This window comes from Cebidichthys violaceus, unplaced genomic scaffold (genome assembly GCF_023349555.1).
Source record: "Cebidichthys violaceus isolate CVI_PGR_0920_01 unplaced genomic scaffold, fCebVio1.0.p SCAF_27, whole genome shotgun sequence".
Classification (NCBI taxonomy): Eukaryota; Metazoa; Chordata; class Actinopteri; order Perciformes; family Stichaeidae; genus Cebidichthys; species Cebidichthys violaceus.
In genome coordinates this window covers 446,333-463,351 of record NW_027176450.1, presented here as the reverse complement: position 1 = coordinate 463,351, position 17,019 = coordinate 446,333, and the positions used below count along the sequence as shown (strand labels likewise).

The 17,019-nt window shown below is 44.5% G+C and overlaps 1 protein-coding gene across 4 annotated transcripts in view; it reads left to right on the top strand.

Moving 5' to 3' along the window:
- auts2a (activator of transcription and developmental regulator AUTS2 a) overlaps positions 1-17,019 on the top strand; it is a 309,983-nt gene that overhangs the window by 126,572 nt on the left and 166,392 nt on the right. For all 4 annotated transcript variants that reach the window (XM_068721154.1, XM_068721152.1, XM_068721151.1 and 1 more), the window contains one exon: positions 12,641-12,742. In XM_068721154.1, coding sequence (XP_068577255.1) covers positions 12,641-12,742 — 102 coding nt within the window. The remainder of the gene's footprint in view (positions 1-12,640; positions 12,743-17,019) is intronic.

Genomic DNA, 17,019 nt, shown 5'->3' with positions numbered 1-17,019 from the left:
TTGGCTTTTCCTCAGTCTGTCACGAACACTCAAGGAGAAATGTTGCTCTGGAATGGAATGGGTAGAAATGAGCTGCGCCTGCACATTGACGGCCGTCTGCTGCCAGTGTTTTCCCAGTGCTCGGCTGGCTGTCTGAACAACAGAGGAAGAGGCACAGAGGAGGCACTTGCAGTAGGTGGGGCACTTGCAGTAGGTGGAGCTCTTGCGTTGGATTTTGATGTTGGAGCTTGACTCACCTGCTCGTGAAGGACACGACAGCTGTGTGTGTGTGTGTGTGTGTGTGTGTGTGTGTGTGTGTGTGTGTGTGTGTGTGTGTGTGTGTGTGTGTGTGTGTGTGTGTGTGTGTGTGTGTGTGTGTGTGTGTGTGTGTGTGTGTGTGTGTGTGTGTGTGTGTGTGTGTGTGTGTGTCCCTTTCAAATGGCATTTATGCAAAATGCAAAGATAGCATACAACAAGAGATTTACAAGCCCTCTGTATACACACACAAGTCATATAAACACATAAAACACATTTTCAGTGTAAAGCTAATTGACGGTTCTTGATGGGCTGTGCAACACTGCCAACTGTTCGTGTTTACATTAGACCTATTAGAAATTGTAATGGGACCCTTATGTTTTCAGCTGGTAAGACTTTGTGTGTGTGTGTGTGTGTGTGTGTGTGTGTGTGTGTGTGTGTGTGTGTGTGTGTGTGTGTGTATGGAGTATATTTACTGCCTGCAACCGCAAGCTACCTTTCCCTCAACGCGTCCTGACACCTCCGTGCGCTGGAATAAACGTGAACGTCTGCCCCACAATGCCATACTGCTCTGTCTGTTTTCCCTCCCGCTCTCCCTACTCCTCCTCCTCCTCCCCCCCACCCTCTCTCTCTCTCTTCCTCTTGCTCCATCTCCTCCCCGCAATCTACCGCAGGCCGTCCATCTCTCCGGCCTGTCAGCGTGCTTTTTCATTTGGCGTGTTGCTACAGGGGGCTCGACGCTGGCAGATTACAACTCGGCAGCCAGTCATTTTCGATTTATCAGAATCCCCCCACCCCTCCCTCAGCCGGCCACACTCACTACCCTCGCCAGCATCAATCCAGACACACACCAATTCCTCTCCGACCCAACACCCAACCCACCTCCACCCTCCCCTGTTCTCTCCCACCTTCCATATCTTCCTCTTTCGATCAGTGCAGAAAATTTGGCTCGCAAGCCCCGAGACAAAAAAAGGAAAGAATATTGTGGCTGTGGAAGCATTTAAGTTAGAGAGGCAGCTAGAGCTGTATTATTACTTAGGCCTCTGTCACTGGTGATGACCCGGGAGAGTGGAGAATATCGATCGCATGTCACTCAAGGCATTCAGCAGATTGCATTGACAAAGCTTGTCGGGGCCTTTAATAGCAAGGTTAGCAGCCTTGGCTGGGACCCAGGAGAAAACTCTAACTGTGCCCTATTTCATGGTGGCTTTTAACCATTCCCTGGGTTCACAGAGTGGATTGATAACAGTGAGGAAGTAATTTTACTCTAATAATTGCCTTCCTGTGGTTGACATTTGTGGCCCTCAGCGCCGGTAAAAGTGCCTTTCCAAGAACAGGAAAGAGAGGGCCGGCATTGTCGGGCTGCTTTTTGTGACAGAAAATAGCTTCACGCGAACAAAGATGTGGAACACTTAACAAAGCATGGCGGAGGAAAGGAGAAAAAAAATCAAAAGGGGTGTACAAGTGTGATTTATGAGTTGAAGGAAGTCCATTACTCGCTAGAGGAAGCCCAGACCAAAACACAAACAGAGTGAGGGCATGGCTTTCAAAGAGGGTCATGGAGTAATTCTTTTGCCCTGCCAAGATCGCTGATAGCTGCTGAAAACACCACTTGTCAGAGGAGTAAAAAAACGACAAGATTACGATCTCTCTGTAATTCTCAACATAAATAAGAGCACTAAACCACCTGAATAGTCTCTCTTTACGCCAAGCAATGTGAAACTTGGCTGAAATAAAACAGGTCCCCTCTGTGTTGTAATGCACCTTGCACACATGTGGGGAAGCTATTTCTACAAGGAGCGCAGTGACTGTTGGACGCTGTCAGGTCCGGAGTGGCAGGGAGCTCTTCTCAGTGCTTTATTTCCACAGTAAAGCTGTGACATTGGATGAAGAAATGTGTATTTTCCACGGCTGTACTTACGATAAGTTTAGAGACAATAAGAAGTTCCATCTTGTGTATAAAGCATCCTTCATTGAACTACTACTACTACAAGTACACGCCCTAGATACTGCTGCTGCACTGAGGCTTTTCAAGTAGCTCCAACTTTCCAAAGTTATTCCAACTTTTCAAGTGCCGTTTCTGAAACAGCCTTTCAGCTGAAAATGTATGTAGATGGTTGTCTCATAATTGTGGAATGTCCTTGATCATTTTAGAGTGTATATGTATTCTGATGCAGTCACTTCTGTTCGCTCCATGCTGCTCCAACTGGTTCACATCCGCCATCTGACTTCAGGTTTAGTCATTTACTTTAGTAACGGTAGTTTTATTTCTCCCTCCACCGCGACACTTGGATCAATCAGCAAAGGTTGTTGATGTCGCTAGTTTTCTTTGTACCTGAGACTTTGCACAACAATGTGTTTTCATTACTTTTGCCAACAATGATAATGTTATGGTTTTGCCATCCACGTGCATGTGTCCCCTTTACAGATGTCTTTTCTGACTAGCTTGGTTGTTGTGGTTGGAAGAGGGGGAGGGAATTCTCCACAAGCGACCCATCAGGAGTGAGGTTGATGTTCATGCCACAACTGTGTAATAATGACCGTGTGTGCAAAGGGAGAGCAATCAACATGCTTTTAATTAATAGGGCAGTGGTCTGCAAAGCCACGTTTCTAAATGTGAGTGGGGTATTTGAAACATTAATGTGATCGCATGTTGAGGAATCCACCCAATATGTCACTCCAAACCTACCTTTCTATTCATATTTCTCTAGAGTTCAGCTACTAATTAATTAGTTGGCGGACCTAATTGCGAAACTGCAGCAACACTGTTGCAAAAATTGTGAAACTGCAGATGAACTCGGCTACAAGCCGACATGCTGCAGGAGGAAGTATGGCCGTTATGCGTCCTGTGGTTTCCACACCTGACAGACGATTACGCATCCTACACCTTTGTAACTGGCTAATTGTTGTAGTGACAGATTTTTTTTTAAGATTAGGTGTCATAGAATATTTTTTTTATTTTATAGTGTTTATAGTGTTTCGCATGTGCTCAACTCATAATAACAATATTTCCAACGGCACAAGAAGGAAGCCCTAACCCATCGCAGAGAGGCTATGTGCGAGATCCGCAGCCTGTCACCAGCCCATTATGGGCAGCTGCATTTTTATGGCCAGTCGGATGAAAGGGAGTCAAGTACACCATCAATGTGATTCCACTAAAATGTTAATGGACAATGTTCTAGTCCTCATCGTGGCGATATGTACCATCTTGCGTCAAACACGTACAGTATGTTGTTGTAGTTCATGTGAGCTACTTCCTGTCTCTGAAGTCCTGATTATTTCAATTACAATCATGTTGTTTGGCTGTATTTTTGTTGCCCTTGGCTTTTTGCTGTGTCCCATTACCGGTCTGTTACAGCAGCCAGAGCAGATGTTTTCTAGCATACTCGTCACGAAGCAGGCAAACTCAGGCTGCTGTTAATACGATGGGAGCGTAGCGCTGTCTTGTTTTATGACTTCATAATGACATAATTTCAGGAAGGTGGCTAAATGAGGACGTTTACAACCGGGATTAGTTATAACGGCACCCGGTCCGGGGGGACACCCTGGGTCAGCCAAATAGGAAACGTATATCCTGCCATCAGACTTTACGAGCCCGTCTAATCCCTTGAATAGCAGTGCAGATGGAGCCAAATGCATGGAAGGTGAGACGCTATCATGTTTGTTTGCACCAGCATGTAAGCACAGCGCATGGTAGGCCGTTAGACCTGCACTGCACTTTTGTCTCCCCCCTCTGGCAGTGTGAGTAATTACACTAACAATTTTTGGGGTTAAGTGTCTTGCTCAAGGACACATTGACATGAGACTAGTAGAGCAGGAGCCGGGGGATCGAACCGCCGACCCACTGATTGAAAGGCGGCCCTGCTCTCCACTTGGCCACGGTCACTCTTCAAGTCTTCCTGTGCAAATAAGCGCACATTTTGAACGGGCTTTGCAGTAGTATTTTATAAAATACCAACATAACATTTTTTTTCTTAATCTGTCTGCTGAATGCAGAGTTTGTATTTTATGTGGAGCATCCAAAACGTGTATTTTCCGATGCGCCAGATTGCCTCCACACAGCTCTCAACATGGCGATGGCTGAGCCGACCGCTAACAGCTAGCGTTAATTAATTAATCAAAGCTATATTAATGTTCTGAATATGGTATAGAGAGCCTTTCACTAGCTTATTAAATACTGTAATCGGATGAGTATTCACTGCAGATATGCTATGAGATGATCACAGAGACCTTGTAGTTATGTGCATTGATATTCACAGGTAAGGGGATTGATGTGAGTGATGTTATGTTTTCCAAAATGAACAGAAATTATTTTTAGCTGATGTAACCTTTAAATGTTAATGTCCATACATTAGTCACAGTGCAGCCTGTGTCTGGTTTGCTACACGTATTAATGTGTGTAAAATGCAAACACAGAGTGGACGTAAATTAATTTAGATGACATGTTTATGGAGCGGCCCTTTTCTCTTAAGGATTTGAGGTGAATGTCTTTTAATTGATCCCAATTAGCGTTTTCTAGCTGAATTTACTGTATTGCTTTTTAGCCAGTAGTTGTTGCTCTACTTTAGGATAATGACACAGCTTTTGACCTATTCAGGTTGTCTCTCTTAAATAACTACAGAGGGGCTACAGTGGTCTGCCATTCTACTAATGTTTATCTCTTCTCCCTCCCTCTGAAAGGCTCCGGTTATGCATTTTGCCTTTTTCTGCAGCCACGTGTGTCCTGCAGAGCACTCTATGGATATTTCTGTAACATTAAAAAGCCCTCTTGTCCTAAACTAGAAGCGTTTGTCTATCATATTACCACCACACATGAGCCACACACACAAGGCTTGACCCAGTGTTAAGTGTCTGCGCTAAATTTCATTGCCTCCATCTACTGGAAGGCCTGCCAATATACTGGCAGTGAATTCCTGGAGGAAAATAAATGGCAATAAAAAAGAGAAATGATAGCCCCTGCAAGCGATAGGAGAGGGCTCTTTCTCTGCTGTCTTTTTTTTTTCGTACCTCTCTTTATTGAGGCTGCCCAGCTCCGGGAGCTGTGATTTGGCATACTGGCTGTGGCTTTAGTTGGATGGTCCCTGAAAGCCAATATTGAAGTAACGACTCGGCAACACAGATTGAAGAGCTGGGGAATCATGTAATTAATTGCACGCAAATTTCTTTGATGAGTAGTTATGTGGTGATGAGCGCTCAACCAGGCAGCTAGAGGGGTCTTTTTGACACCCCCCTTCCCCCAGCACCCTCCTCTCTTCGTTTCCCAATGCATTGTGGGAAGAATTCTAGTAATAGTATTTTCTCGGTCGGCTTTTTGTTCGCTGTACACGGGGACTGTTAGAGCTCAGGAAATTGGACGTGCGTAAAGTGGGCAGGAAGGTTATTTTACTGCCACACGGGGCTACTATAACAAGATGTTCAGATATGATCTGAGAGAGTAGAAGTCTCCCGCTGCTCATCCCCCCACCCAAACCCCCACCACACACTTTTTCCACCTGCTCAGTTCATTATTAAATCTGGGAATTGTCCCCATAACTCAATCCACCAGACTACAGCATTATATGACCATTTGTGAGGAGGGAGAAGGGTGATTGCGACGCAGGGCAGAGGATGGATGTTAAAAGCATATTGATTTGTCTGTAATGTCGTCATAGATCAGAGATTTATGGCAATATATAAATGCAGCCACGAGCTGTAGTAGCCTCCAGCCTGCGGTGGAGGAAATGGAGTCCTTAGGATGACTGATGAGATCAAGACAGTGCTCTCAGCCACCTTTACCCCCCTCCTCCCCCCAGTGAGCCTCCATTTCCCACTCCTCCTCCTCTCGGGATGCTCTCACCCTGCGGCTGCTGTGACTAGCCCTTAGTGGCTCCATGTCTTCGCTTTGGCTGCACATTCCAGCACAGAGGCTAGGAAAGCCTCCTGCATGGCCTGAGATTGGTCAGAGCGGGTGCATTCGGCCTCACTGATCTCTCCCCGGCTAGAAAAATGATGTCTGACAAGGTCGCCAGAGATCACTGCCGCTCAATGATGCTAGAGGATTGAGAGAAAGTGCAGCTTCTCCATGGTGACATACCTAGGTACTAATAAAGGCTGCTGCGCTCGCTGACTGCAAGTGACATCTTATCCACAGGCAAACAGTAGGCTTTGGGATACGCATGCCAAGTATTGTTAATATGTCATTTTAGTCACAGCGATGAAAGAACAGACAACGACCATGCTTCAACTACAGAGATAAAACGGAGGCATAAAGGGTTATTTTCACACCGGGTGACTCCTTTGCCACACACAGAGCTAACAGTAAACAAATCTGGGGCAACTGAGGCCAAGCGTTGATGCTCAGTGACAGGCTGTGAGCGAGGGTGGCAGAGGGGGTTATGGGTGACGAGAGGGCCAGGCACGGCTCCTGTCCGTGGCGGTTAAAGCGGCTGGGCCTCAGAGCCGGGCAATGCCGGTGGGCTCGCTCACACGGCCACTGTCAGAGAGACGACGTAGGGCCCGCGTCGCCCCCTCACGGGCCCAGACGAACCCTCGACTCTTCTAGTTTTACATAAGAGCCTCGTCACATAAAGCCGGCTGCGGGTTAAACAGGCCCAGTGGTTTCCAACTGCTGCTGTCGGCCTGCACAACATGGTTTTACTCTGATGTGATGTAGGGGCTGCTGTGGACATGATTAGCGATGTCTGATGTTTAGCAATGGCGTCTCCTAAGGCGCCTGTATAAAGTCTACAGAAATTCTTCAAGTTGTTCATTTTAACTGCTGAGTCGTGAAGCTCCCCAGCACTTTAATAGCCGTGGTATATAGACCTCTGAAGGTAGCATAAAGGGGATATTCAAAGTGTAGTCAGTGGAAACCAAGGGGATTTGACAGTGCCGCAGGAAATAGACAATTTATTATCAGCAACACAGCCGAGGTAGTGGATTATCTATAAAACTTTCATTGTCCTCCCTTAGTGGCAAGCAGCTATAAAACTTCCCAAATGAGGGACTTGTTAATTTACTTGTTAAAGCAAATTAAAAATTTATAAGCGCTTTTAGGTAAATGAGATCCTCTTTCATTGCTGCCCTAGTGGGATTCTCTCTGCCAGATCCTGAGAGGACAGGTTAGCTGTTCTGAAAGCCGCAGAAGAACAATAAAAGCCGTTAAATTGTTCCAGGTTTTATTACCGCCGAGCTCCGCAGCTGCTGTTGTGCGTAACTAAGGGAAACCAGGAGCTGATGGCTATCCCACTGAGGCCAGTACAGAAAACTGAGCCCAGTTCTCTCCCCGTCTTATTTTTTCCTTTTTTCCTTTTGAGGGATGGGGGTTGGGCGTTGGGGGTGGAGTTGCTGGGGCAAGCCGGTTGTGTATGGCTCCGTTTAAAGAGGCCTTTGTGGTTAGAAATGTTAGCAGGCCTACTTTTGTGCTTGATTGCATCGAGTCTGTAGTGCGGCCCTTGAGAATAGGTCAATACACTTGTAAAATTCCACTATGGCAACGGTGAGCACTTTTCAGTTAGTGGGAAAATAATTGACTCCGCATGTTCAAGACAATGTTGTAATAGCTGTTCCAGTGCAGTTCTCAGAGTTAAATGAAATGTTTCATAATTTCCCTGCACTCTGATCTGTGGATATGCTGTAGTGTGTGCTGTGTACCCTGAGCGCTATCAGCCCTCTGCTGCCACTAACAACAATATGAAATGAAAACATTTCATATTGATTCAGTCTTTTTTTAATGACATTTTTTTTTTATTACAACAGGCATCTCGTGCGTTGGTAGACAAGTATTTGTGACATTCAGCAGCACCTTTGCTATTTCATTCGCCAGCTCCAATAATGCTGCTGTGAGGTTATCTGTAAAGAAACACTTGTTTATTTCAGCAGACCTTCAATAGCACTCTTCCTCTTGTACCACAGGACTTACTGAACTTCAGCAGTGGGGAGAGTGTTTTGGTGAATGTACATCAGGTTCTATTAAAAGAACCTTTGAAGCATTGGTCAGGGCCAGTCAACAAATGGCAATCTTCTGGCACATTATTGGAAATCCATAGTAGACCTTTGAAGAGGAAGTCATTGACAGCTCATTTGTTTCTATATTATCTATTAAGACAGGGTGGGCTATCTTCCCTTGCTATTTCATAATAGGATTTGGGTTATATTATTACATTTACTATGTCAAGTAACACGTTACTGGACTGAAGTGTTATTGTCGTCATTCAACCACACCACACTACCTCCTATCGACGTCCTTGTCCATACAAACGTATGAGGGCAAGCATCCTGTTCATGGTGAGAAAACAATGTCCAGCAAACAGATATCAGCCCTAAGAGAAGATAAACAAAGTGCTGATGCTACTCTTTCATACAACGGAGGTTAGAGTGGTGATATGTTGTTGAGATATTGTCACAGAAACAAAACCCACACGCAGAGCTGGGATGAAGCGCTCCCCAGCGGCCTACCGGAGAAAAAAAACGCTATCTGGATGCACGCCCTGAGGCTACACAATATCAACCACCACTGGATTTGTAATTAACTACAATAAACTCTGATTATCCGCTGTGAAACAACATTACCCTCTTCATTTTATAATGGTCGTACTTCTGTGGTCAGTTCGGGGAAAATAACACGAAAGTAGTGAAATCATAAAGCCATTACTTTACACAGACAGTAATAAATTAAAGTAGCTTATAACTTCCAAATGAAAGTAACTAGTAATAGGTAATACATTACCTTTTGAAAGTAACTTGCTCAACACTGGTCTCCACAGACAATGCAACACTTCATTAAACTACTTGACTCAACTGACGCATTCAAATGGTTTGATGATGTTCAGTTGCCAGTATGCCAGCAAGTTTGAATAGTTGCTAGTAACTTAATCACAAGCGTTTATGTAAAAAAAAAAAGAAGATTTATAAGAAATGCCAAATGATTTTCATACTTGCGGGTTGAACAGTTTCATGCTGAGGTTCGGCTGCTCTCTTCCAAAGCCTCACGCTGACTGCTGATTGAAAACAGTTGTTGATTCTCTACTTCAGTAAATTCAGACTGGTAACAGAGACGAGGAAGAGAAAAAAAATAACTTTATCCCCTAACACAGAACAGATTGCAGGAAAACAAGACCTCACTGTGTGGAAATTAATGGCAGATGCACTTACTAGTAGTTTAAATGTTTCATTAGACGCTAATGTCTCGCTGTGTCTTTAATTGTTGTGAAATTAGCCTCTGGAATATTAAAACCATCTGTCTGTTATCTTCCTGCAGGGCCACTTCTTACCCAGGCTGCACAGATACAGTAAGGTCATTAAATAAATGTATCCGTATGTCTCAACCTGCGTCTTAATTAATGTGTTTATGCTATTGCATCAGTACGCACCAGTCTGGGGCATCTGCACACGCATGACTCATCCCTCCGCCTTAGATCTCTGCTGAATGCAGTGCAGTGCGCTGGTTGTCATTACAGGTTTAAAAGACTATAAAAACGACCATGCAGTAACAAGTTGGAGTGATCAGATCACTGCCCCCCCCCACGCCCACACAAACAGGATCCTCATTTAGATTCATCATCAGACTGCAGGTCATTACGTTTCAACTTTGATTTTTGATGGCCCTGACTAGTGGAGCAACGGATCATAAAACTCACAGATCAGAGTCACGGATCGGATCAGCACAAAAGAAAAAAAAGGGAGCCAATATAACTTTTAGAGATCCCTGATCACGTTTTTTTTGATGATCCATATTGTTGTTTGATTATAGCAGCTGCTCTACACGGCTCCACACTAATTTTTTTTGCCACCGTCCCAAAAATCATTTTAACCACTGAAGTCTGTAAACCATCAAAAATTCCAAACGTTATCCTTTTACTTTGTTAGTCATTTATAGTGTTTCACAATTTAAATAAGAAGATAAAAGATTGTATTTTTATTGTTTAAAACAAATCTTGTAATTAGTGGTTTTAATGATGTATTATAAGCTGTTTATAGCTAGTGAAACGGCTCATAAATCATCTCTAATATCTATTTTATGCATCTGGATTTATTCAAGTTTCTCACCAACACTACATTTTACGAGATTACATGTGAACACATGATTACGTTATAAATAATCTTCGGCCAATTCTCATTTTCACTGAACAGAGCCTCAACGCATCATAATTTAGCCGAACGTAACCTTCGTTCTCCTTGTTTCAATTTAAACACGGATTAGTTGTTAACAACGTAACATTATCAGAGATTGGCGAACAGAAAAGCATAAATGTCGACGTCCTGATCGCATATTTTACTAAATATTGGAGGATAATCATCATCAATAAAACTTTATTTCACACTGCGGTGGTTAACGTTAAACTGCACATGCGTGCCGAACAGCAAGTGGGGATGCGTACGGATCAACAGCGGTCCGTTCCACCACTAGCCCTGACCACCAGCATTCCCTCCATTTGTCTTAGACAGCCATTAATCACAGCATAAAACAAAATGAATTCATCATGTGAACCTCAGAAAGGGGAGAGCGGATGAAGAGAAAAAAAACACACACAATTCTCTGAAGTAATTTAAGGGAGCTCAAGGGGAAATTAAAGGGAACAAGCTGAGGGATACGTTTTCAAATAGCTGTGTAATCAGGTCCCGAGCTATGTAATAGCCCTGAAAGATGAGCCGCTCTTTATTGGAATGTCTTTATTAGACATGTTCTTCAGACATTACACACGGATTTAAATTTGTGCAAGATTTCTGATTTCATGGAGTACTTTCCCATTGATAAGCCAGGATACGGCAATGTGATTATGCGGTCTCACCACTGCAGAGTCGGCGTGATACCACATTGATTAATAAAAGACAAATCTCTATATCTCTCCCACACTTGCCAGATTATATGTTTTATAAGCCTAACAGATCTGAGTTTGGTTTTGCACTGTGAATATGTGATGCAGGATGCAGCAGTGGCTTTCAGGAAGCTGTGCGTGTGTGTGCGCACATTCATAAATGCATGAGTATGCTGCCCGGTAATGTCGGCAGGGACACAAGCTGGTTAATAAATATTATAGGTCAACATGTTTTGATGAAGGAGCCGCAGACTGGGGCATAAACAGCGTCCCTCGCCCTCTCTTCAAGGATCAGTTCACAGGCCAGGGTGGATGAGATATTATTCCCTCTTTTCTCTCTAAAAATATGTAAACTCCCCTCAGACGAACTGGCATTTACAAGAAAAAGAGAGAAATGTGCCCCTGGTTTTTGTGGGAATAAAACGTGTTGGAGGTAATTACTGCTATCACAGCGCAGGGCATCAGTGTGCATGTGTCTGTGCGTGTGCCACGTTTGGTTCTCGTGCGCTCTCGTCTCAGGCCACATAGACACACACTTGTACACGCGCGGTGTAGAGCAGGCCCGTCAGGCATTCCCAGTGCTCAAACTCTCTTATCACGTTCAGCACTCTGGCGAATCCACCCGCCTTCCACCCATCATGCAATTCTCCCAAGGAATAGGATTCCTTTCACACCGCTAATGGCTACAGAAAAGGGAACATTTTCATTTTAATTACCGGCTCAACTCAGGGGTTCTTTTGGTATTCCCACACCTTGTGCCCTTTCATCGCGCTAAATGATGGCCGATACCTGAAAAGAGTATTCTGAAGGAGAGGTAAAACAAACATATACTGTAGCATTGTCTCTTCCCCTTCAGAGCTGCACAGGGAGGGGAAAGGAGAGTGCCATCATCTTCTAGTCCAAGTCCTTTGTGTGTTGCAGTGCCACGCTCTGCTTCTCCTATTAGTTGGCAGAGCAGCCGTTGACTGCGCTGTCCCATAAAGCATTTTTTTTATACGCTTTGAAATGAAACCTGCGGCGTTTGTCTGGTCTGCAAGGAGCAGCATGGGAGCTTCAGAGGACATCAATCGCAGACTTGGACAGCGAGTACGGGCCCCACCTCCTTCCACTCAGCTCCGCACTCCCAAGAGTCTTTTATTGTTCTACAGATTTTGAAGGGCCTCAGATGCTCGCGGATTGGCACGTCCCCCCCCTTTATTCTCGTCATTTCGCTGCATCTCGAACAGAGCGTCTAGAGGATGACACTTGCCGAGCTCCTGCTGCCTCAGCATGTGGTGTCTGCTTGGAAAGGATAGCGGCTCCATTTGAAGGTTCTGGAGGGGTCTTTGTCCCTGTTCTCTATTTCGTGGGCTGAGAGGAGTTTCATACTGCGAGATCAGATGGCGTCTATCATTGGCAGGCGGAGTGATGGCTGCTGAATAGGCTCCGAAATGTGACAGATTTACAGAGACAGCGCCGCAGCTCCTGCCAGCTCTCACATATTCATGAGCCGATTTCCGTGGGATGCCTTCCCATTGCCAGCTTTATCCGTGTAAAGCTCTAAACTGCAGTGTTAACAGTTTTACTTCATGTTGTTAACCCTTGGTCTCCTTGTGTGTTGTGTTTGGCAGCTGAAGCCAGGCCAGAACAACTGTAAGGGCAGCGACAGCGAGAGCGTGAGCGGAGAGTCCAAGCCTTCCATCAGGAGCAGCTCCAGAGACAGACTGACAGACGTGAGTACATTAACATATCGGATCACTGAAATCATTTCAAATTCAAAAATCATAGTACTTTAACAGCATTTCAAATATAATCAAAAACTACAACAAAGGAGAAAATATTGGACAGAATAATTGGAAGTCTGAGAAAATATTTACTAACCATTGTCAAAGTCCTAATAGCATGTCAGCTGTATTTAAAGGTGCCCTGTGGAGCTTTGTAAACAAACAAGTTATCAATTGTACCTGCATGCACATGCACTTGTCCTCGCACTCGTGAACAGACAAAACGGGGGCCCACTCATAGACAGCGCTATAGAGGTTACCAGAGCTGACTGTAGTGACAACCAAGTAACTTCTGGACATGAATGATATATAACGGTTAGATAGGAAGTAGTAGTGGTAGAAGTTTCACAGTTGGCACTTGAAATAAAGATTTACTAATTCCTAAGCAAATTAATCTGCATGAATTATTCATTAGTTGCAATGCTTGTGGCACAACCTTTGCCTTGACAGGAAACAGCGTCATGTGGGCAGTAAGATACTTGTATTCATCGACCTCCACGTCAAACTACCTGCTTAATCATTCCATGTAACAGTAAAAACATTCAGAGCTTAAGAGATTCATTTGGTATTCTCAATCAGTGGATGTTCTTTCAGCACAAACATTTATAAACTGTACTCCAGTTTCATAATTGAAGAGCCATTATGGGATTGTGGCCTTGCACCTTTGGTATGTCACAGACAAAAAGGTAAGTTATGAATGTCATATCATGAATTTGGTCAGGATTGTTTCTGGTGTTGAACCAGAACTGTACTTCAGGTGAAGCGCACTATTTGCATCCTGCAGTCACACGCACACACACACACACACACACACTCTCTGTATGACTTATACAAAAAAAGACATTTCTTACTCACATCCTCATGGCTTGTGGGGGAGCTGCTGGCGAGCATTAACTGACAGAAGAAAGAGCGGCTATGAGTCGCCGCGCCCTGTGACATATTCCAAGACGTGAAGCGAGCAGGCTCGAGGGACCTCGCTGCCGCACACCCTGCCCTTTGATTTGTGTGGAGAATCTACAGTGAAGCAATCAGATATCTGGCCATAATTAAAGCTGTCAGTTGGGAGGCGAGCTAGTCTTTGAGAAAGACATGGCCCAACAACTGAAGCAAAACGGATTCTGCGTGTAGCGTCACGATGCTTGACCGGGCATGAAATGAAATAAGTAATTTGATGTTGACAACAGAAATTGAAATGATACTCGCTGATTTCTGTCTGACTGCACTGTGACTGTGCAGCACTATACCAGGACAAACAGGGGTTTGACATACAGCCTATGGATGGTTGCTTTACTGTGACGGTCACACAGAATCATAAAAGCATCCATGATCTCTACTAACTAAAACCAAACGCTGCTACTACAATATAGGTGCAATTTTAAAGCATCATGAAATACAGTATAATTATGTATAATGGTTCATGTCATATTAAGGGAATCGTGATAACCTTATGGCAGTTGTCACAACTATTTTTGATGCCTTAAAAGGAACACCAAATATCCATTAAAATACTGCCTGCAACTATTCTAATATATGTTTTAGAGGCTTTTGCTCCATGTCATTTATTTAATCATTGTTAAATATTCATAATCCTAAAAGCCTGAACTGGCAACCGTATATTCTGACTTAGCCTCATTGGCCAACCATGTCCCTCCATTTAGATGACATCGCTTTGATGATTTGCACTTGGACTAATTACACACTAATGAAACATGTTTAAACAGTTACATCATGTTATGGTCTGTTACTCTCACGATCACTGTTGCTTCACATTCATCTTATTTCGGTTTGAATATTGTGAAAATGAAGATACTTAGCAGCACCAGCCGATCTGTTTACTCTGATTTATTGGAACATTGTCCTAAATTCCAAATTGTCTCCGTAATTTGTTTTGAGAATATCCGGTTTCCTCAAGCAGAAGCTTTCCCCCACTCGTGACTTGTTCTCAGGGAGCATCCATCGCCCTCTCTATGATCACTTCCACCTGAGCTGACATCTCAGCCACAACACTCTGGAGGATAGAAGGAATGGCAGCTCTGGTTCTCCCCGCGTCGCCTGGTCAAGACACCCCACAGGAGACTGAGCATGTCTTCAGAGGAGCTGCTGAAAGCTGGGCAGCATGGAGACAGACTTTTAGACCTCATGTCACCTCAGATGGTCACACATCTCCGGTCCCCACAGGTTTCTGAACAAGTCCCCTCCAGCCATGCTGTAAAAACCCACTTCACACGTTGCCAGAGGTGCAAGTTGTAGCTTTTGTAGCAGAGCTCTGAAAGGAGGAGGAACAAGAAAATGGAGAGTGTATAAAAAAAGAAGAAAAAAACAGTTTTGCTTTTGCATTCTTTATTTTTTTGTTTATTTTTGTAGTTATATAATACAGTTAATGTACTATAAAAGAGTTACAGATGAAGGTAGACGTATGTCCAGGTGACACATAAAAGCCTGTAGCCATTCCTCTGCTATGGAGGTCAATATGCTTCTTCCACTCAAATGTATTTTGATGTAACACTGCACAATGCTACTGGACTGCTCATGTGGTTCAGCTGCACAGAGATGCTCCCTCCCAGTGCAAAAACAAAGAGAAAGCATCTAAGTCACTCGTTAGTACCAGGGAGCGGTGTGAGACGGGAGCTAGCTTTGACCCGAGCTGTTCATTAGACCCAACAGTTTGCTAATAGTATTTGCTGTAGCACACCCTTCCCCTCACCGAGCGACCGCGCTCCGATGAAGCAGATGAACTGAGTTTGCCGATCTGGCAATGGCTGGCAGGGAGACGGAGGCCAGAGGAGGTCAGGCCTGGCAGCCTCCTCTCTCCCGCTCGCCTTCCCTCCTCACGCCGTCCTGCCAGCTCATTAAGGCCTACAAATGGCACATCAGCTCGGCTGTGTTTGCCTCAACCCCAAACCCCAGCTAAATTGGCAGGCTTAGCCGCATTTGCTCTGAAGCGCCGGGTTCCCTTTTGGTTTCGTTTGAAGCCGTCCACATCCCCCCACCGCACCCTGCCCCATTCAGTCTGGGTGGCAGGCATTCAGGCAGGCGGCCGTGCTGAGCAGAGGGAGTCTGCTGGATCAGGCAGGGCAGGGAGCTTGGGATGAATCACTCCCGTTTAGTCTCTGCGGCAAGGGGTGAAATGCCATCATTACCCGGCTGCCTATCAAATAAATTGGCAATTACGGGCCTGGGATTCCGAGTAAACAGCATGTTACTCCTTTTTTTCCACCCAAGGGTCTTGATGAGAGGCGGGTGCATTAGAGGGAAGCTCTGGAGTACTGGGTCAGAGCCCGCCAGTCAGTGTTAGCCAGCCTGATGAGAGGCACAATAGGCAGACTATAATGAATGCACCTCAATATTTCAGTGGCAATTTTTATCGTCAGCCATAGCTTCCTGTTGAGTAGACTCTGCCTGTCAAATTGAAACACATGCGATGCTGTCCAATGTGTTTGGACCACACCTTTACTTAGTATACTATGTGGATACCTTCCTGTAACAAAGGGTAATGACATGTGTTGGTCTGGTTAGATGGGTTGTAACACTAATATTAATACTAGCACTGTATTGGTGTTAGTCCAGACAGTTTTGAATACTGTTTTCCCTGACTGAAATGAAAATGTGAAAATTGTGGGTTCCTGAAATCCACACTTGTGTGTCCTGGCTCCCCTCGCACGACAAGGTTTTCTTGCGGTGAGATCTTGGAAAGTTGTTTTGTAATGAAACATCTGGAAGTGATATTGTTAAAAGTCAAGCACATCGTCTTCCCCTGCTTTTGAAGCGGTTTCAACCCCAACACAGCTAAAGTCTCTCTTATGGCTAGTAAAACGGAACGCCGTTATTACTGGCTTTCTGCTGAAAACATGACAACGTATTCAGAATCCTGTGTGCATGTGGTGAAACCATTTCAAATACTCAAATTACAGCTTTTGGAAACAGATTAATGTCATAAAGTATATTCTGTTGCTGTAAAAAACATCACTATTCTGATTGAATTTGCTGGAGCATACCAAGGCTGCACATAGTATTTTGTCCTTGATCTCTGAGCACAGTCCTTTCCTTAAGCTTCTTGTCTGAACTGAATCTCACTGTCCAAGTGAACTGCTTATGCAATCCCACCTCCTCAGTACATTCTCCAATTATTTCCTGACACTCTGATGTAAATGAGGTCGCAGTCCCCCTACATGTCCAGATATGCTGGCCAATTTGCTCCGACATAGAACTTGTAATTGCTCGCATCA